Consider the following 22,501-nt stretch of genomic DNA (forward strand, 5'->3'; position numbering starts at 1 on the left):
AGGAGCGGACGGGGGAGGAAAGAGCTCTCAGCTGGAAAGGGCTCCGCCGCCAGCGGCGGCAGCATCAGGACCACAAAGAGCCGCTCCACAGGGACACCTGCCGGGCGCGGAGCGGAGCTGCAGCCTCTGGGAGGCATGCCCCCGTCCCTGGGGAGGCCAAGCCTGCCTGGGGCTGCAAACCAGGCAGGGACCATGCCCCAGGGGCGGCCAGTGCTGCAAACCCTGCAGTCAGCGCACGCTGTGGAGGGAGGGAGGCAGGGACCATGCCCCAGCCAAGGGGGGGTGGGGAGAGGGGCAAGGCTGCCTGGGAGCACCAGGCTGCCAACGATGCAATCCCTGCAACCTATGGGATGGGGATGACGGAAGATGACTGCGTCTTCGCTCCCCCAGACTGAGAAGCATTGTACCCCCAGGGAGAATAAAACCCGCTCCCACTTCCTAGGAGAGAAGAACTGGCACAATGCCTCTTAGGACCCAAACACTCCATCCAGTCTCCCGGGCAGGGAACAATACTGAAGATGGGGGGAGTTGGGGGGCCAAGTCCTGCCCCTCACAAACTGGGGAGAGGAACTCATGGTACGGCAGCAAGGAACAGAGATCTGTAAAGCGCAGTCCATTTCATGCCATTCTAGAGAAAGACAGATGGCTAGTGCTGGAAAAGAGGTCTCGGAAAACCCAGGTACATTGGGCAGAACAGAGATGCCCAAACCTTATACTGACTGGAGGAAGGGCACAATCCAGAACAGGCTGGAGAGTTGCATAGCCAGTCTAGAATTTTTCAGACTGGAGGAGGAAGATGCAGTCCAGGAAGAGGATGGAGTCCAGACGCACCCTGGAAAATCAGATAGGCTGGGGACAGTGAAGGGCGGGAAAGATCTAGTACTATGCTGAGAAGGAGCACAGCCCAGAATCATGCTGACTGGATGGGAAAGAGAGTCCAGAACCTTTCAGCCTGGGAAGGGAATGCTGTCAGAATCATCTCAGCCTGGGCCAGAGAGACAAAATCTAGAACAGTGCCATGCCGACTGCACTGAAACCATCCAGGCCTATTCAGACTGGAAAGAGGAACCATGTACTTCAGGGATGGGCCCAGCCCACAACTCTGCAAAATACTGGACAACAATTTACACCACAACACAATTCAGACTGGATTGAAGCCCCACAAGCCAGACCCATGCAAATGGGAAAAGAGGACCACCTTATGTAATCTGGACACCTGCAGCTTGGGTAAGAGGGACACAGAAAAGCAGGCAACCTGGCACAAAACATATTCAACTGCCTCCTCCTGGACAAGTAGGAAACCTAAAGATTTTTTTTTGTCAGTGGAAAGCAAGTATATATTGAAAATGGAGAGCTTAATTTTCAGAGGCACCAAGCCCCAGACAGAGCCAGTTGGGAGTTGAGAGTGCTCAGCCCCAATGAAAAATCAAGCCCACAGTTCTTAGATTGTGAGAGGGGCTGCTGTGTCTGGTGTTTCTAAGGTTCCTAGAACCACAGTGTCTATGCTCCAGCTGTAGGTGACACAGCAGACACCAGCGTCTTCTACAAAATAAAGGTCCAATCACAATTTGTAGAGGAGCTGTGAGATAAAGACAGAGGAGAGAAATATCTTCCTACTGAATCCCTATCTGAAATTGATTGTTCATACCCTCCCCACCGCCACTGTAGCCCCAGTCTGTAGGTGGAGCGGTAAGTCAGGCTAGAAGGTTTATTTACCAAGTCCCTGCCCAAAGGAGGAAGCAGGCGGTAATACAGTGGAATCATGCCCTGTGACACAGAGCAGCTTCGGTGCGTTACGTTCAGGCTGAAGGGGGCTGGAAACCAACTTGCTCTGTGCAATATGGGATATAGTTTCCCTGGGGACATTTGATTCTCTTTATAGCATTGGTCTGCCCCTGCTAGGCCCTGACCAGACTGCACCTGACCGGTTGAAGCTGGTAGCGCTAACCATGTTTAAATGCAGTTTCACTAGCAAGATGGGTTCCCCTGACCAATGTGAACAGGGATTTTTTTAAAAATATAACTGTGTTATCAGACTCACATGGTAGACTACCTAAGGGATACAGATCTACCTTCAGCCTGGCAAATGTATCTGCTAGCCCTAGTGTGCAGCCCAGCACACATCCTCAGTCCCCTGGGGACCTGGCCTGGTGTGCTTCCCCATTACCTGTGGATACAGCCCCATTACCACAGGACAGCACCCATATGCATTGCTTCTGCGGCACTGCATGGCTCATATCTCCATACCCATGCGTTCCAGCCTGGCATTCTTCCATAGCATTGCAGAAGATAAATGGCTTATCTACCCTAGGGTTGGGAAGGAGGGAGGGAGCCTGATTGTTTTACACACAAATGGAATGATTTGCAGAGGTGCTGAGCTCCCATGGACTTCAGCAGGGGCTGGAGGTGCTGAAAATATCAGTCGAAAAGGCTTGGCAGAAGGAGTGTGAGGCTGGCACCAAAAAACCCTGCTTTGTGGCTCTCTTAGCAGCTTTTTGTCACCTTCCAGGACTCTCACCTGAATCCTGCAGATAAACCGAAGCAACGATTTGAAGAGGGGAGGAGGGGAGCACATTATCCAACATGTAGCAAATGCAACACATCTTCACACTAGGAAACGCAGCAGCTTGCTCAGCAGCCTCCCGTCCCGTGTACGTACACACACACAAACACACACCTGCCCACTCATCCTGAGATACCCTCCCCAAGTGCAGGCAGGATCAAACACTGCCAACACTTTCAAGTCTGATTTAACCCAGAAAGCAAGAGGCACAGGCCCCTACCTCTGTTGTGGCCTAGCCTCAGGGCTGATTCAGTGCTGTCAAACCTGCCGCGGCAGGAGGTGCCACCCCACCAGGTAGAGGGTGAAATGCTAATGTGATGTGCAGTACCCAGGAAGACACAGCATGGGCTGAGAGCATGGTGAGGATCATTACTTGAGTCACCTGTTATTTCAACGTTGGCCGGAGCACACTACAGATTGCCCTCTCCGCATGCTTAACAGGAAACCTCCATCTACTATTCCGCTAGCTCCCAGCACAGACACATGCTGCAGGTCTGAACGTTTTCCTTTCAGCCCTGGCTGCCCCTCGCCACATGAATCTCCTATCTCCTGGGTTGGCAGGTGTGAGAACCTCGCATAGTAACTGGGGAGTTTGCAGCTTATATATTATCAAATGGAGCCAGGCAGTACTACCATACTTAACCTGACCAGAGTTCATGGGCCATCTCTCAATGATGTTTAGTAACAGAGCAGCAATCAGGACAGCCTCCATAAAGGCACTTTGACTTCAGAAGCCAACATCATCCTTAAAAATTGGAGTAAAAATGAAAAGCAACACCCTGCACACACATCATCCACTTCTCTTCAGTCCTTTGTTGCATAGGCCACCAGAGATCTGCCATCACAAGCCTTGCCACTAATCCAAGCAGTGGTATCCATAGGAAGACTGTACCTAGTGTCTTTTGGGGTCACTCTGCCCAAAGATGGAAATATTTACAATCATCCCTGACCGCAGAGTAAGACAGGAATGAGAATAGTGCAGGTAAATAATAAAATGTAGCAGTGCCCTGAAACAGTTCACGGAATAAGGTACAGAATTATATACCAAAGCAACAGGATTAAAGAAGAAATAATAAAAGATAACAGTTGTGAAGTTTCTAGGAGTATCAGAGGGAGACAGGAAATTAGTAGGCATCTACAAAAAGAGACAAGGTATGGTTGGTTTTCAAATGAATTTGGAAAATCAACAAGACAAGGAGATTCAGAAGACTCGTATAGGTGCCAGGAGTTACAGAGGGCAAGTCTCTCATACCAGACAGCGGCAAGGTTGCAGAGAGAGACAGAAAAGGAGGCTAACAAATACATGTGGATGATTGTGTGCTGAGGAGGACAAAGCAGATCCCAAAAGGAAAGGCAGCCCTTTAAAAAGTTGTTAAAGGAAAGGAAACCCCGCACAGTGCAGGTGAAAAGTTTCACAGCTAATAGAGGGACATGTGCAGATGATCGAAACCCAGCTTTGATCCCAAGTTCTTTTCAGCATGTGCCAGCAATGTGAGGGTAAGAAAGCATCCAGTTACTTTGATTTACAGGTGAGCTTAAGCCAATAGATCTAGAGGCCCTACCCTGTGCCATTAGTCATTGAGACTTTGGAGATCAGGTTCTAGATTTGTAAGATGCACTTTACATTAGAAAATCCTACAAACATCCCCCATATCTTTCAAGACAGACAAACAGGCCATCTTCCCTCATCCACCAGTTCCGAATGAAAGAGGTGGTAGGAAGAAAGTATGTACTCCTGGCAGAAGACATCCAAGCAGGGTTGTTGTATCTCAGTAAAATACCAGCTCATTCACACAAAACAACTGTATCTATTCCGGAGCAAAGGTACTGCAGGGAAATTGATCAAGAACCGCCAAGCTGATAGCTTAGAAAACATCTTTGTGGAGGAGAGAATAGGAAATACAAATATGCTTATATCTTGGCTTATTTACCGAAGGTCTACTGGTTTCAGAGTGGTAGCATGTTAGTCTGTATCAGCAAAAAGAACGAGTCCTTGTGGCACCTTAGAGACTAACAAATTTATCTGGCATAAGCTTTCGTGGCCCATGAAAGCTTATGCCCAAATAAATTTGTTAGTCTCTAAAGTGCCAGAAGTACTCCTCGTTCTTTTTTCAAAGGTCTACTGTTTATTTATTTCTGGTCTCTATTATTTATTCTGACCAATTTTAAATGGGCTTTTAAATATTTTTATCTATGCCACAAACCAAAAACAAGCCAGTTTTAAATCCTATGAGGTTATAAGCATAAATTGTATTTTTACAGTGGGTGGATTGGAAACAAACATCCGTCAATAACTCTTGGGCATCTTTCTGACCAGAAGCAGCTGTTCCTTGAGGATTTTTAAAAAATCCAAACGTTGTTACATTATAAACTAAAAGTACTGGGCTGTTCATGGACTTCAGTAATTCACTACTTTTTTAGTGCTCCTTTCAGTTTTGGATTGAGGAAAAAGCCAGCCAACAAAAACCAAAACAATCTCAGATCCATCAAACACCCCTCCAAAAAAAGATAAACCTTCCATGCTTTCAGAACTGTGAATTTCAGTGCTCTTCAGCATTTCTTTTGCTAACAAAGTTTAGTTTGGGGCCATTTTACTGAGTTAAATTTTAAACCATACTTATCTGGTTTTGCTTATTTCCTCTCTCTGACTACAATAAAATTCCTACAGGAAGTACAGGGAGGAAGGATGGTCTTTTGGTCAAGACACATTTTGAAGCAGCAAGAGAGCTGGGTTCTGTTCCTAACTGCTACTACTTTGCTGTATGACACTTGTGCCTTGGCCCTGCTGCTCTAACCTATAGACAACGCTGATGCCTGTATTCATATACACAAAGCGTCTCCCAAATTCTTGCCTCCCACAGGTCCTTGTTTGGAAGGCAGTCAACCAACACCTCCAATTAGTGTCTTTCTGCACTGCCCCAAATACAGGATCACTCTGGGGCAGGATGCCCCAGGGCCACTAACTTTTGCTGAGAGCTACATCAGCCATCTGAGCAGGCCAGTGTTAGGGAGGTAGAAAAATGGATTAAAGTCACCTTGACCCTACCCCAACCTGGACTCTGACTTTTGTGCAGCACCTTCTAAGGGACACAGCAAAGCATCAGCATACTGCCCATTTAGATGGTAAGATCCTTGAGGCGAAGAGCACACCATTTTGTCAAGTACCTAGCACACGGTGGGTGCCATATAATGAAACTTCTGCAAGTGCTGCACCCACCCGCCTCCACCCGCACTTTCCTGTTCATCTCCCTATCCAATTCAACTGCCATGACTACTCTCAAAATCACCCAGACTCACTCCAGCTACTAGTCATTTTTTTCTTTTAGACACTCACTTCCCTGCTCTACTCTGAGCATTCTCGGTTCCCTTCCCATCATTCTCTCGGCAATTTTCTTTTCCCGCTCCTCCTCCATCTCTTCTTTTACCTTTGGCTGCTGACTGAAGAGTGGTTTATGACATCATGTACAGTATTAGCAATGGCTGCAGAAGTCAGATTGCAGCATAAGACATGGTGGCTGTTGAATATGCTGTAAATTGAGTCTGGTACCAAGGTGCATTCTCTTGATTGCTAGAACACAAAAGTGTTGAGCGGGGCTAATATCTGGCCGGAGGAAAGATGGTCCAGTAGGTAGGAGGCTAGTTTAGGCTTTGAGAGAGCCAGGTTCAATTCCCTGCTCTACCAGAGCCTTCCTGTGTGGCCTGGGGCAGTCACTTAGACCCAGGTCAGTGTCTAGAACCATGTCTCCCATTGAACTCATGGAAGTTAGCAGCTTCAGTACATTTGACCCTTGTTCCCCATCTGTAAAATACAGATAGTATTTCACAGGGGGGTTGTGAGGATAAATATATTCAAGAGTGGGAGGTGCTCAGATACTATGGCAACCAGGGCTAGATAAGTACCTGAAATAGAATGTGAGCACTAGATGCTGAGAGGCTTTGCTTGTCCCCCTGTTGATTAACAGTATTCAAGTTTGTTTAGCCTTAAATAATGGAAATACTCAGGATATCCGTTCAGTGTTGGGCCCAGGTAGTTTTACTGTGATTTTCCTCCACAAGAGGAAGGAAGGTTCTCCCTTCTTAGGCTTTTAATTTCCCTCTTTAGTAATCTGTACGCTTATTAAGTAATTACTGCCCCTCTGACAGAATATATGATCTAGTTGAGGGCCTCCTGTGGCCTGCACGATTTATTATATTCTGCCAAGACAGGTATCTCATCAATTCTATAGAGCAAAAAAGTTGTTGGTTTTTTTGCGTTTAAAAGAAAGAGAGGTTACACTTTAAGGCAGGGCCACTGCTCAACCACTTATTTTCCCTGTAGAAGGAAATCTGACACCAGTACACAAAACAGGGAGGACAAAACAGGGAGTTAAGTTACCACCAACAGGGAAGACTACACTTTTTTTTTTGTTGTAATGCAAACAAATTTATTGGGCATATTCATCCTCTACATGCTATTTTCCCTGCTGAAGTGCTGCAATCCCCTTCTTCAAGGGGGGGGCGGGGAGGGAGAGACAGGAAGAGCTCCAAACACAAAAGCTACTTGAAATAGCCAGAATGCTGTATGCAGAGTTTCCAGAGCCTAGATGAGGTGGAAGCGTGGCAAGCAGGTAGCTAGACTAAACTCCTTACTAAATATTCAGCCAAGTGGAAGATCGCAACAGATGTGGAGCGGCTAGACAGCTCTGCGTGATAGTCAATAGCCATTTAGCTCAGGAAATGCCAGTTAGAAGTCAGACTCTTACATGCAGCAGATCACTGATGGGATCACTCGCTATACAAAGATTTAGGGACAGGCAGGGGCTGAAGATGCTAAAGGTTCTTTTAGCAAAACTGAATCTAGGTTCATGAATTTGTTCCACATTATATTTTAAAACCTTAAAGCAATCTCTAGCCCCTTGAGCATTATCACAATCTAAAAACAAATGAACCTTTCCCTTGGATGGGATCCAATGCAGAATAGCAATTAAGAAAAGAAAAAAAAAGGAAAAATACAGGATTTTAAATAAACAACATCTTAGAATTTCTTGACTGCAGCATCAATGTCTGGAATGATCTCCTTCAAGTGGTTCCACTGTTCGGCAGATAGGGCAATCCCTGGAAACAGCAAAGGAGAAGGATTACAGAGACATGCCTGCAGAGCCAGGCATAGCATAATCAGCAAGTTCCACAGCCAAGGTGGCTCCATAAGGGCAGTTATAGAAGGGAAATTTATGATCTGAATCAGATCCCAGAACAGAAACTGAGGCAGCCTTTTAAGCAAAGCGTCTCCATGTTAACACTCTAGCAAATATGAAATGTGTGCTTCTGTGGTCCTCCTCTAGTACTATAGAAATATGGAAAGCTTTAATGCTCCTGTGAGACAGTATCCCACATTTTACAGATGGGGAAAAGGAAGTAAAGAGGAGGAAACTGCTAAATGGTCCAAGGTCATAACAAAGCTGTAAATAAACCCTAGGAGCCCTCACTCCCAGTCCAGCAATTAGAGTACCGTCCTTTGTCCTGGCCAAATGGGTAATGCCAACTCCCATCCCAGCAATTGTAATTTCAATTACAAAATCTACCGCTAACATTCACTATGATGGCTTAAACTTGGAGGAATTGGCTTCTTTTTAGCTCCTTAGGCAGGAGCTAAGCCACCCGCAGAGAAAAAGCCAACTTGATGTAACTGGCCTTTTCCATGGAAAAGAAACATGGTAATGGGCATGCCAACTTGGTTCCACCCAGATGCTGTCCACTTGTTTCCTGAGCAAAACCAAAAGTAACATGTCCTGACACTTAGTCACAAATTTTATTAAGTTTTAGACAAACATCAGTGGCTAGAGACAGTACATCGAAAAAGAAGAGACCGCATTCATATGAACATTCCTCTACAGACCCAAGTTCTAAGTAGCAGATGAACAGATCTTCTGTCTTAGAATCATAGAATATCAGGGTTGGAAGGGACCTCTGGAGGCCGTCTAGTCCAACCCCCTGCCCAGAGCAGGGCCAATCCCAACTAAATCATCCCAGCCAGGGCTTTGTCAAGCCTGACCTTAAAAACTTCTAAGGAAGGGGATTCCACCACCTCCCTAGGTAACGCATTCCAGTGTTTCACCACCCTCCTAGTAAAAAAGTTTTTCCTAATATCCAACCTAAACCTCCCCCACTGCAACTTGAGACCATTACTCCTTGTCCTGTCATCTGCTATCACTGAGAATAGTCTAGATCCATCCTCTTTGGATCCACCTTTCAAGTAGTTAAAAGCAGCTATCAAATCCTCCCTCATTCTTCTCTTCCGTAGACTAAACAATCCCAGTTCCCTCAGCCTCTCCTCATAACTCATGTGTTCCAGTCCCCTAATCATTTTTGTTGCCCTTCGCTGGACTCTCTCCAATTTCTCCACATCCTTCTTGTAGTGTGGGGCCCAAAACTGGACACAGTACTCCAGATGAGGCCTCACCAATGTCGAATAGAGGGGAACGATCACGTCCCTCGATCTGCTGGCAATGCCCCTACTTATACACCCAAAAATGCCATTGGCCTTCTTGGCAACAAGGGCACACTGTTGACTCATATCCAGCTTCTCGTCCACTGTCACCCCTAGGTCTTTCTCTGCAGAACTGCTGCCTAGCCATTCGGTCCCTAGTCTGTAGCGGTGCATTGGATTCTTCCGTCCTAAGTGCAGGACTCTGCACTTGTCCTTGTTGAACCTCATCAGATATTGTATTCTGGGCAAGTTTCCCACATGTGCCAAAAGAGTTTAATCCCCCTTCTGTCTCCCACTCCCCCTAGACTGGCACAGAAAGGTTTCAAAGGGATCTGTTCCTGCCTTTCATTATAGGATAAGCTGTTTGCTTTAAGTGACTTATGTACAGTGGTAACTTCTTTGAAGGAAATTAATTTCTGGAGGGTAAACCATGCTTAGTGTTCGAGGGGCAAATCAAGCTGAAAGAAATTCATCTGCACAGACACAAAATCAATAATGAGAACTGAACGGTTCCTGGGAAATTTCATGTAACTGAATCTCTGCTGAATACCCCAACACATAGGGCAGAAGAGGGGAATAACTTACAGACGTGGCCTGGGAACTTAGAGTCAAGTGAGTCAACTAAGCAAATCACTGTCAGCCGGAAAGTTGCAACGTAAAGGGCCATGAACGAACATTAACTCAGTAGTGGGAGAGAAGTTCTGGAGTGAATGATGCCCCTGTTCCACAGCAGCCTTTAAATTACTTGCTGTGCTGTTTTCCTCTTTCCTTTGTGTCATATAAAAATTACGTCAGATCATGTTATTCCAAGGACCGCATGGCTCTTTAATAAAGGGCCACCCGAACTCTGTTCCACTGAGGGTCACACTGGGCAACTTGCCAGGAGCCTCAGATATGCACCTTATGTGGCACATTGCAGTCATCCTGGCTTTAATATGGAGGTATAGCCTGGAGGGATTATAGAATTCCAGTTTCCGTTCAGATTGAGATGGAATATCATATTCTGGGATCCTGCAGTCCCTGCTGACTGCACTTCCACTGTTAAAAGATTAGGGTGAATGCACGTTACACTTTACAACCCCAGAGTTCTAACAGACCCATGTGCCAATGTATGCTGCTTCAATATATATTTAGTTTTGTCTGTCAATAGCCAGATGCTGGATAGCAATGTGCGAGTTACAATTTTCTACTTTCCTTTGGCCTGTCTTATTTTACACCCACAGAGGTGCTGTTTATAAGAGAAATAGTTGGATGGGAGAAAAAGGGAGCAGGAAGGGTGAAGTCTGGTCAAATTAAGGTACTACATCCCTGCATAGTGGAGCCTTATGCTGGCTATCAGAATAACCCCATCTTCGATCATGTTCCATCTCCTGTCTTTTATCTGATATTCAGTTTACCTATTGTTCATGTCCTTCCTCAGTTGAAGTCCCCCTTCAGAAATGGGCAGGGAGCCAAGCTTCATAGACTAAGGTCACTGTGCTGGTTGCTCTTTCATTAATAGCCCATCATGGGGCCGTGCAGCTCACTTTCCAGCATCAAATGGCAGTGGGAATATTGGAGACTTTCAGAAGTTGCTGAAGTCAGTTATTTAAAAAGAATAATGTAAAGTTTCCAACTCCTGGATACAAGACTGCCCTAGACTCATTCATGATTTTAATTGTATTGGAAAGGAGATGGATATGATGCATTACTGCCACCTAGTGGAGATGTCTGGTTACCTTTTCTCCCAGGTTTAGTGTCCCCCTCCTTATCTATGTAGAATTCTCGGATATCCACAAGGACTTTCCCCTTAAAGCAGGACACTCGGACATAGCGCATCTTCCCAATCTGCAAAGATATTAAACCACAGTTAAAGAAAGGTCTGGATTTGAGTTGAGGAACGCTGCAACCAGCTTCATATACATGAATATCATCCATATTACTTCATCTCATTACTTAAAACTCCATTGGGTCGACACAAATTGTATTTAACTGGAGAGAGAAAGGACAAACCTATGCAAGAAACCAGGAAAGAATTCCGATTTGGCTAGAAAATTAACAAATAGAAATATGTGTGTGCATGTGGCGGGGGGATTTGAAGGAAGTGACAGAGGTAGATTTGTTTGTAATACCAGATCCTCTCCCCTCCCACCAATACCTGGAACATGCCCTCCTCTTCACTGTCTTGCCCTTGACTTTTGGTTGCCACCTTGGAAGTTTTGGCCTCAGTTTTTGGCCTTTTCTCCGGCTTGGACGGCATCTCCTTTTTTCTTTTCTGTAAAGAAGAGGTCACAATTGGACAGTTCCCCCTTCCCCTTGTGATTAATCTAGTTCTCAAGTCTATGGGGCTTCTAGATAGTTCAAATGATGGGACTTACATACATTTCATCAGATGGGATCTGATAAGTCACTCACAGCCTCTTCAGCAAGACATACAAACTGCAATAATACTAACATGGCACTCTACTGTTAACTACACTAGCAACCAGCAGTGCTTGGGCTAAACGTGTCTGCAACCTCTTAAAACTAGACTGCAGCCAGTAGAGTGGGACAAAACTATGAATAATTACATTAAAAACTACACTAAAGGAACATTCAGGATGTAAAGTCAAGCCCTCAAAATTTAGGAAGTGCTAGAATTAAAGTTGTTTGTGCAACCGTCACTCACTGCATTATGATATAGCCTTTACATGGCTCTACAAGGCTGAACGCCATCCAGATCCGGAAAGCAAGGGCGGAAACTGCTCTCCCTTCACCTGCTGTGACTTTTCAAGTAACATTAGAAAACCCCCAAAGCCTCTTCTGCTTGGCATGGATGCAAAAAAATGATCCACTTGTTGTAAGCATAGGGTTTGCTTCAGTGCCAACGAGCACCCTAACTTGCACAGTGGTATGACATGGGAAGGACACTTAGTTGCTGACTTTCACCCCAGAGTTCACTCATGACAATGATGCCCACTAAGTGAGTACCCTGAAATTCAGGTTATTATTTGCGTGCCCTTAGAGGATTAACTAAAGCACCTAGAACATTGCTCCTTTTTTTCCACGGGAGGGGTGTATGTATAGGAGGGGAATACCCGATATGTGGAAGCAAAGTCAGACTCATTCCCCAACTACTGTATATTGATACCTTTTCATTCTCAGCATCAGATCCACTGTCTGAAGTGGTTGTTTCCACAAGCTCCTTGGACTTGGGCATTCTGGAAGACAAACACCAAAGAAGAAACACTGAACCCTTCACTTGCAACCCCACACAACATTTATAGCAAAATAACCCCCTCCTCACACTACAGATCATTAGCTGCTAGCACAGATAGCTCGCTCCTCCCTCTAATGGCAGAGTCACTAGGCTTCACTTCATGTGGAGTAAATGACACAGAGTCATAACAATGCTCCAGTTCCAGTAATCTAAATGGGCAATTCAGTCTTCAGCAGTTGTCTCGGAACGATGATTAAATCAGATGTCGTGTTGTAAAGCCACATAACATGGAAGATGGGCAAGAAAAAGAGGGATACGAAAATACAACACTCCTTTGATCTCCCCAACATTTCAGCATCTCTCAAATATTTCTAAAAAAACCACAAGGAGTCCTTGTGGCACCTTAGAGACTAACAAATTTATTTGGGCATAAGCTTTCATGGGCTAGAACCCACTTCATCGAATGCATGGAGTGAAAATACAGGAGCAGGTATAAATACATGAAAGGATGGGCGGTTGCTTTACCAAGTGTGAGGTCAGTCTAACGAGTTAAATCAATTAACAGCAGGATACCAAGAGAGGAAAAATAACTTTTGAAGGAAGGTGCCCAGCAGTGCACCAGTCACCTACTCTGAGACGCAGAGTAAGAACTCTGCAGTCATCACAGAGTGCAAGGAATAATTCCAGGGATTTTTGCCCAGGCTCCTTACCACAAGGACGACTGAACTGAGGCTAGCTGGGGTGAAAGAAACTTTGGTGCCCTGTGCTAATGGACACTCATTACAGAACTAGACAGAAGGAAATGGAGAGAGGAGAGAAAACGAGGGAGAAGGGTTGGAAAACTCCAGGTGCTGTGTACAAGCCCAGGGGAACTGGCAGTCTGAAATCCCCATGCCCAAATCAGATCCAGTAAGTAAGAGGATGAGCAGTGTGGTTTCATTGGGAGGGGGATATTAAAGCAGGTCCCCAAAGCTGCTCTTTGAGGGGGTGAACACTGTCTCCGAAGCTGTGAGCAGCAGCGACCAAATGGTCGCTTCAGGGTACAAGGTGGATGGGACAACCATGGGAGCACCCCCAGAAAGGAGAGAGGCAGCAGGAGGAGAAGGTGGGGACTGAAAACTCTGCTGCCCTTCAGCAAGCCTTGCCCATCCTCCCAAAGGGAGCAAGCAGCAGAAAAGGACAGAGGCTGGGATCCCAAAAGGCCAGGGGTCCCCAGAAGGGACCATGTTAGCATTGGGAGGAGGTCCCTGTATGAGGGGTAGGGCACACAGCCCCTTCCTACACAACGCCTAGCGATCCCCAGGAGCCTGGGGCATGACAGGCAGCATCTCAGCCTCGAGGGATTGTGGGCCAGGGGAGGAATATTGGGGGGTCTGAGGCAGAAGAGACAGGGGACACAGTGGGAGCACTGAGGGAGGTGGGCAGACATGGAGGGGTCCAGGGCAGGGGAGTTGGGGTGCTGTTGAGGGGGGTCAGAGGCAGGAGGGTTGGGGGCTGGGGAGATGGGGGCTGGGGCTGTTGGGGGGGGTCAGAGGCAGGAGACCCAAGGGGAGGGGGCTGTTGGGGAGGGTCAGAGTCAGGAGGGCCGAGGCCATGGTGGGGGGTCAGATGCACGAGGGGCTGTTGGGGGGAGGGGGGTTCAGAGGCAGGAGGGCCCCGGCATCTGGGGGAGATAGGGCTGTGGGGGGGGGTCAGAGGCAAGAGGGCCAAGGCTGTGGAGGAGGGTCAGAGGCACGAGGGGCTGTTGGGAGGGGGTCAGAAGCACGAGGGGCTGTTGGGAGGGGGTCAGAAGCACGAGGGGCGGGAGGTTGTTGGGGTGGATCTGGGGGAGATATGGAGACGGGGGCTGTTGAGGGGAGTCAGAGGCACGAGGGGTTGTTGGGGAGGGGTCTGGGGGAGATAGGGGCTGTTAGGGGGGGTCAGAGGCACAAGGGCCAAGGCCGTGGGGGGGGTCAGAGGCACGAGGGGCTGTGGGGGGGTGTCTGGGGGAGATAGGGACTGTTGGGGGGGTCAGAGGCACGAGGGGCTGTTGGGGGGGATCAGAGGCACGAGGGCCAAGGCCGTGGGGGAGGGTCAGAGGCACGAGGGGCTGTGGGGGGGTGTCTGGGGGAGATAGGGACTGTTGGGGGGGTCAGAGGCACGAGGGGCTGTTGGGGGGGATCAGAGGCATGAGGGCCAAGGCCGTGGGGGAGGGTCAGAGGCACGAGGGGCTGTTGGGAGGGGGGTCAGAGGCATGAGGGCCAAGGCTGTGGGAGAGGGTCAGAGGCAGGAGGGGCTGTTGGGGGGGCATGTCTGGGGGAGATAGGGACTGTTGGGGAGGGGTCAGAGGCAGGAGGGCCAAGGCTGTTGGGGGGGGTCAGAGGCACGAGGGGCTGTGGGAGGGTCTGGGGGAGCTAGGGCTGTTGGGGGGGTCAGAGGCACGAGGGGCCGTTGCGGGGGGGTCACAGGCACGAGGGCTGTGGGGAGGGTCTGGGGGAGATGGGGCTGTGGGGAGGCATGAGGGGCTGTTGGGGGGGGCTCTAGGGGAGATAGTGGCTGTTGGGGGGGTCAGAGGCATGAGGGGCTGTTGGGGGGGGGTCTGGGGAGATAGGGACTGTTGGGGGGGGGGTCCAGAGGCACGAGGGACTGTGGGAAGGGTCTGGGGGAAGACAGGGGCTGTGGGGGGGGTCCAGAGGCACGAGGGGCTGGGGGGGTTGAGGGACATAGGGGCTGTGGGGGGGTCAGAGGCACGCAGGGCTGTTGGGGGGGGTCTGGGGGAGATGGGGATGTGGGGGGGGTCAGAGGCACGAGGGGCTGGGGGGGTTGAGGGAGATAGGGGCTGGGGGGGGTCAGAGGCACGCGGGGCTGTGGGGGGGTGTCTGGGGGAGATGGGGATGGGGGGGTCAGAGGCACGAGGGGCTGTGGGGGGGTCAGAGGCACGCGGGGCTGTGGGGGGGGACTGGGGGAGATGGGGATGGGGGGGTCAGAGGCACGAGGGGCTGGGGGGGTCTGAGGGAGATAGGGGCTGTCGGGGGGTCAGAGGCACGCGGGGCTGTTGGGGGGGTCTGGGGGAAATGGGGATGGGGGGGTCAGAGGCACGAGGGGCTGTGGGGGGGTCAGAGGCACGAGGGGCTGTGGGGGGGTGAGGGAGATAGGGGCTGTGGGGAGGGGGGTCAGAGGCACGAGAGCCGAGGCCGGGAGGGGGGGGGTCAGAGGCACGAGCCCCCCCCGTACCTGGCGGGGAACGGCGCGAGCGAGACTCTCCGACTCCGAGCGCTGGGCCCCGCCCACGGCGCCCGCGACTCCCTCCTAGCGCCGGCTCCTGCCAATCACCGCGCCCCGCGAGCCAATCGCTGGGCCCGATTCCACCAAACCCGTCCCGCCCACAACCGAGCCAATCGCTGGGACGTCGGTCAGGTCCCCCCCCCCCCCCCCAGCTGGGCAAGGGGTGGGCATGAGCTGATAGAAGCAGGAAAAGCTCGGACTCCTGGGTTCCTCCCCTTCCCTGGGAGGGGCACCTGCCCAGAGGATCAGAGCAGCAGACCCAGGACTCCTGGGTTCCATTTCCAGCGAGGGGGGAGCCCCCGGGTGGGCTACAGCATCCCTGGGACCCATTTCTCCTTCCAGTCGAGGGGCAGAGTCCGGGGATTAGAGACCAGGGCTCCTGGCCAGCCTGACTGGAGGGGACGGCTGACTCGGGGGTGAAACTCCTGGGTGGCCTGCAGGCCCTGGGTCAGCACCGCCCTGCAGCCATGCTAGGTAGGGCCCTACCAAATTCAGGGTCCATTCTGGTCAATTCCACGGTTGTAGGGTATAAAGAATGGTAAATTTCATGATTTCGGCTATTTAAATCTGAAATTTCATGGTGGTGTAATTGTAGGGGTCCTGACCCAAAAAGGAGTTGGGGGGGGAGGTTGTGGCATTCAGAGCTGGGCAGCCGGAGAGCGGCGGCTGCTGGCCAGGAGCCCAGCTCTGAAGACAGAGCTGCTGCCAGCAGCAGCACAGAAGTCATGGTGGCCTGATGGGGTTTTGCCTTCAGAGCTGGGCGCCCCGCTCACATCCACTGCTCTACAGCCAGCCAGATCTGAAGGCAGCGCAGAGGCAAGGGTGGCAGTACTGCAACCCCCCTAAAATAACTTTGTGACCCTCCTGCAACTCCCTTTTGAGTTAGGACCCCCAGTAAGAGAAATGCTGGTGTCCGTTGTGAAATCTGTATAGTACAGAGTAAAAGCACACAAAAGACCAGATTTCACGTGGGGACACCAGATTTCATGATCTGTGACGTGTTTTTCATGGCCATGAATTTGGTAGGGCCCTGATGATAGATAAATCCGGTAGGGTAAAGCTGTAGGGTGAGGCCTTCAAAACCAAGGACCTCCACTCCACATGGACATCAAAGCTCCCATGGTATTTTTCATGAGGAAGAGCTTGTCTACATGGAGAGTTATTCCAGAATAGCTGTTCCTGATTAACTCCTTGTGTGGATGCTTTTATTCTGGAATAAGAATGTTTTATGACAAATTAGCTTTGTGGATTTGGAATAAGGTGCTCCTTTTCACACCCTATTTTAACCCAAATTAATTTCCTTGTATAGACAAGCATCTGTAATCCCCACTCTGATTTGTGCAGTGTTTGTCCATGTGACAGCTGGCTGTCACCCCAGAAGGGGTTGCATTTCAGGAACGCTGTATGTAAACAACATACAGCTATTTGGTATTGCAGGGTTGCTGTGGTGGTCCCAGGATATTAGAGAGACAAGGTGGGTGAGGTAGTATCTTTTATTGGACCAACCTCTGTTGGTGAAAGAGATGAGCTTTCAAGTTTGTAAACTCAAAAGCTTGTGTCTTTCACCAACAGAAGTTGGTCCAATAAAATATTACTTCACCCACCTTCTCTCTCAAATATTTGGTGTGTAAGACACTATAGCAATGGAAGATGTTACAACACCCCAGGTGACCAAAGTCTATAACCACCAGGGAGGTTATATGTTTAAGACTTATAAAAAATATTTGGCTTGACAAAGATTGCTCTGAAAGTTCCACACTGAAGATTTTTGGCTCATGTAGCTGCAGTGTTCAGTGCCAATGTTAAAATCAGGTAGGTAGAAATCTGCAAATATCCACTGGCACCAGTGGTAAAAGTTTGTGGGTTGAAAAATTGTCTCAAACACAGGTGATAAGCATTCCTGTTTGTGGCACATTCTCTACAGCTGGAAGTGTAGATTGTGGCCCCAATCCAAAAGAAACTAAGATTGGCAGACTATACAGACACCCTTTGGGTCCCACCATTGTAATATCTGCTAGTTATATAGCAGTTTGGGGACATCCAATTATAAGCTTCTCAGGGCAAGGACAGTCTGATTCTCTCTGGACTGTGCCTGTGACATTAGGGGTGCTAGGGGAATATAAATAATAATCTCATGTAGAGAATCTCCCAAGAAGGTTTTAACATCCCTGTTTTACAAAGGGGGAAACGGAGGCATTCACACACTTACATGACTTGCCCAAAACTAGAGAATAAGAAAGTGGCAGAACTGGAAACACAACTCAGGGAGTTCCTAACCTAACAAACCAGGCATCATCAGGACAATTAAGACACTTTTGCTCAGTCTTTCTATGCAAAACCAGTACCCACTAACCCCCAGTTTATACTGGGCCCAGTAAACCAGTTTATACTGATCTTCAGCACATGGTGCACAGCCCATCTTACTAGAGCAGCATATTGCTGGCGGCGGGTGTTTATGTGTGTGTCTCCTTACAGTGGAAGCCCAGGGAGGGCCATGCTGTAAAATATTTTTTGTACTGGGTACCCAGATGCATGACCGATGGGCCTTAGGAGGAAGGAGAATTAACCTCAGGGACTGCACTGCTTCTACTCCAGCTGCATGGTCTCTGTTTCTCCACTATATTAAAAAGTAAACTGGTGGTTAAAGACATCTAGCACTCCTATAGTGCCCAAAACACACAAGCTCACTAAAGTCAATAGAAAGACTCACATTGACTTCAATGAACCCCAGAAGCCTTATTGCCATATAAACTCAGAGGCTTGCTGCTGTAGCAGAGTTAAAGTCCTCAGCTCATATACACACTACAGCAGCAGAAATGGAAAGTTGCAGCTGCTCCTCTTTGTAGCCTTTTGGCAAAAAGTTTCATATGCTGACTGCACTGGTCTGCTATCCATTTTGGTTACAACCACCTCCTGCTCGTTGGTTGTTTCACCATACCAGACATTGCCACAGGCAACAGGCTCACCCCTTAGGCACACAAAGAGTAAACAGACATGTCTACTGATAATGATTTTATTTTTCTTTTCCAGAACATTTTCTCTCCATAATGCATGTCCCCTAATTAAATGCATTGAGTGATTCCGGAAAGAGACACAAAAAACCCAACAAGTCTCTGCAGTAAATTAAAAAACATCTCTGGCAGTGAAAATAAAAATTCACCATTGTGCCTATGTGTATTGATTGTACTCCTTCCTCCAATGGAGAATGGCCAGAACTGAGTGGTACCTGCCAACCAACAACAGATGCACAAGTCTAGAAGAACCGTTATCATGAAAACCGGCTCACACAAAAAATGCAGGATTAGTGTTACTGTGGAACAGCTCTGTAGCCTAGTAGTGGTAGCACAGGAATAGTCTGATGAACTAGAGCTAGTGCTCTGCACTTGCAGAGAAGCAGGCCGGTGGCCTAGCACCTTTTCCATTTATGTGCAAAGAAATCCAGATTTGGGTTTGCAGGTTATAGGGGGCTAAGAATGTTAGTGTGCCTCTAATCATGCCTTGACAGGAAGAGAGCAATGCCTCCCGTGGCACACTGACAGCTGCTCCAAGACAGCCAAGGTGAGGTGGTGGAAGGTTATGTTGGTTACTCCTGAACTGGCAAATTGGTAGATACAGATTAAGCGTTAATAGATGTAGGATGTTAGAAAAATCAGGGTGTTGCTCAGGGTTTTCACAAGCAGGGACAGGATCTTCAATTACTGAATTATATGGGGCAAACAACATGCAGCTTTCGGTTGGAGGCTGGAAGACCCACGTCCAACGGGTAGCTGAGAGGCTTACTTTTAAAAGCAACCGGCAAAGCCACAACAGAAAGTTAAGCACTCAAAATACATTGTGGCTAGCCCCAGGACTCAAACAGAACGGCATTAAGATTTAACTAACACCTTTAAGCATTCTTTTTGGCCTTTCAGGTAATGTGCTGGATCTGCTAGATGGAAGAAGTCTTTATGCAATTGATGACTCGGCCAGTAGTTGGGTTATCCTAAATGAATGAGTTCTGGGGGCTTCATTTAGGAAGCCAGAAAAGCCAGTGAATTGCTCAAAGCCTAAAAAAGAATTATAGTAATGAGCCAAGTAAGTTGAGGCAACCATCAAGACTTTAATTTAAACCTCATTTTTACATGCTCAAAAGATAAATTCAGCTGAAATTATCCATTCTTCATCACAACACAGATGAGACCGTTTTGGAATTTATAAGCAAAAATGTATCCAGATTCTTTTGTGTTATGGGTAGCTGAAAAAAAAGCATGCACTGCTCATTTTAAGCCCATTTGTTTTGGTGCGTGTTATCGATTTTCTGTTTGTTTTTTGTTGGTGGTTTGTTTGGGTTGTTTTGCTCACCCCCTCTCCCTAAAAAGTAGCAGAAATCTACAATTTAAAATGTTCATACTGGCTCATCCTCAATGAATAGAACCCCCTTTCAATTTGCACCTAAATATAACCAAGCTCAGTGTTTGAAAAGTCCTTTTTGCACGTGCAGAGTATTAAGTTTGGTAACACTAGAAGGAACAAGCATAGGATTAAGTATTGGAGGTAGTGTGTATGTGGCAGGTTCTCAAGATAGCCAGCTTTTCAGCACAGTAAACTCTCTTGCCTGGCCAAATTCTGCCATCCTTAAGTCAAGCAAAATTCTTACTGAATTCAAGGGGAGTTTGCTTAAAGGGATTAGTTAAATCTTAATGCATTGCTGTCTGAGTTTCAATTCAAGATTGCAAAATTTGGCCCATTATATGTAAACCTTTTCTACCGCAATTATTATACACCAGACTCCACAGGACAGAGCTGCGGTGATAACTTCTAGAGTTTCTTCCCTTCTTGCAGAGATTATAAACTCAAAAACAGTGTGGGGATTACTAATTCTACTGGCAAAAATCAATCACTATTGTTCAAGGAATCTATCCTCCTCAAACCTAATCACTCTGGACTGATTCTCTTGTGTGCAAAATAGGGAAGTTAAAATAAAAAAATTCTTAAATGTAGTAACACAGGCTGCACGGGAGCAAGTTACATGCGTATAGCCTCCCCAGCAGTCTGTGTGAGTGGAGAGACTGAAAAATGGTGGCAATAGACAAAGCCTGTTTGGAAAGCGTAAGTAAGTGCTGAGTTTCATAGCCTTACGATAGCAGGGAAGGTTGAGAAGGATGCTAGCAGCACTGTCCCATAGCTGCATTTTAGCTAAGGCATAATCTTGTCCCACATGCATGAACTTGGTTACCTATTTTAATTATTACTTCTGCCAGGCAAACCAAAATCCTTGCAAACCAAAAGCAGAGACAGGGCACATGGGCAGGCTAAGGGTAAGCCATGGCCCATGCCCTGCAGAAATACCTGAGAGATCACAGTGGTCCCTTCCGGCCTTGGAATCTATTACGTTCAGACAAACGCTGGCTGGATTTCTTCCTGTATGGTATTTTATGGTTGGGAAGATTAAGCAGATACTGTGAAATCTGAAACTGCCTGGTGCAGCATCATCACTTTTCGTTGTTACAAAACAACGCAAGGGACGGCACACGGATTGGCTGGAAGTTTCCAGTTTGACTTTGCAAGGGGAACCCAGCAAAACTGACAATTCCCAGCAATAAGACATTCTAATTTCAGCGACCTGCAATAGTGGGATGAGAGTACAAGACTGCATTCATACACTGATAGATTCCAAGGCCAGATGGGACCACCGCAATCACCTAACCTGATCTTCTGTATACAGCCGGAGAACGTCCCCAAAATAATTCCTAGAGCAGATCTTTAGACAAACATCCCATCTTGATTTTAAAGTGGTCATGGGAAATCCACCACAACCCTTGGTAAATTGTTCCAGGGGTTCATTACCCTCTCTGTTAAACGTTTACACCTGATTTAAATAGATCAATAAGTGGCAGCCACTTTCTGCTTCAGCTGTGAGGAGGCTGTAATTCTGCTATCGCACATTGAGGAATATATGAATGCTTTGGTATCAGCAGGAACACTTTGATCAGCAATGCAATGCCCCTAGCTGCAATAATTACCATGAGCTGAACTTACTTTCTATAGTGACAGGATAGGGCTAGGCATGCCTAAATGAGATAACAGGGTAAATTGCTTTGACTCTGGAGAGAACAGGTCATTGTTCCACCAACGCCTTTGAATATGCATTGTAACCATGTGGCCCTACCCTCCTTGGTTTAAGATAACTGCCACTATGTTATTTCACATTATCAGGAACTTCTGGTATTGATTTCCCACCATGTAAGGAGCTGTAAACAGTTGGTTTAATACTACAACCTTGAAGGGATCAGAGCTGCAATCAATTGTTCACGCTGGTGGAGGAGATGTTTGTTACTCTCAGGCTTCAGCAGATGCTGGAACAACTTGTATAGGCAGGCTGCTGAGCGCCACTGAACCGAACTGTAAACCCTGAATATGATGGAAACCACTTCAAGCTGTGGCACCCCCGTACTCCTAATTCCAGCACCTATGAGCTTCAGTCTCTTCTTGTCTTGAAGACGCCAGAATGGGCTTTTCAGTGCGTATGCGAGTACGCTGGCTCTGTTCGCTTCTGCCCACTATTAGTAAATATTACTTATATTAAAGTGAATTAAAGCAGGATTGCTCATAACTTACTTCGTATTAGCTGTTCTAAATGGAGTAACGGTGTCCCAGCAAGCCTGGTTCAGTAATGAGCTGGGATGGGTTAAAGGAGACATTCCTTGGGGTGTAGAGCACTAGCAAGTTGCAACACAGTTATAAGCCTCTGAACCGTCTTCGTTTGCACATGCTCAGTAAGGGTTTACAATCTTAGGAGCATCTACCTGTCAGACTATCTGTAATGGGCATGCTCCATCCTAAGGCTGAGCAGGACTCTCCGTGCAATTGCTCCTCCCAGCTGCTGCACGCAGGGCATAAAATGTTACAAGGCATAAAAGCTAAGGGCAGGCAAATTTTTCCTCCAACTATTCCAAAGCAAGAAGGAAACAGGCTTCAAATCCATTAGGAAGGGCTTGTCCAGAGGTGATGCTAAAACCACCAAACGCACAGTGGAACCTATTTTAAGGAA

At 47.7% G+C, this 22,501-nt stretch overlaps 1 protein-coding gene across 1 annotated transcript; it reads right to left on the reverse strand.

Moving 5' to 3' along the window:
* Nucleotides 1-6,982: 6,982 nt before the first annotated feature.
* Nucleotides 6,983-15,499, reverse strand: LOC311512875 (activated RNA polymerase II transcriptional coactivator p15-like). The gene is made up of 5 exons (XM_084614269.1): nt 15,421-15,499; nt 12,139-12,208; nt 11,167-11,283; nt 10,748-10,856; nt 6,983-7,657 (listed from the first exon to the last, which is right to left on the reverse strand). Exons 2-5 carry the CDS (start codon nt 12,205-12,207, stop codon nt 7,578-7,580), a joined length of 375 nt encoding a protein of 124 aa, XP_084470395.1. The 5' UTR covers nt 12,208; nt 15,421-15,499; the 3' UTR covers nt 6,983-7,577.
* Between the last annotated feature and the right edge of the window lie 7,002 nt (nt 15,500-22,501).

The sequence above is a fragment of the Lepidochelys olivacea genome (assembly GCF_965140295.1).
Source record: "Lepidochelys olivacea isolate rLepOli2 genome assembly, chromosome: 25".
NCBI lineage: Eukaryota > Metazoa > Chordata > Testudines > Cheloniidae > Lepidochelys > Lepidochelys olivacea.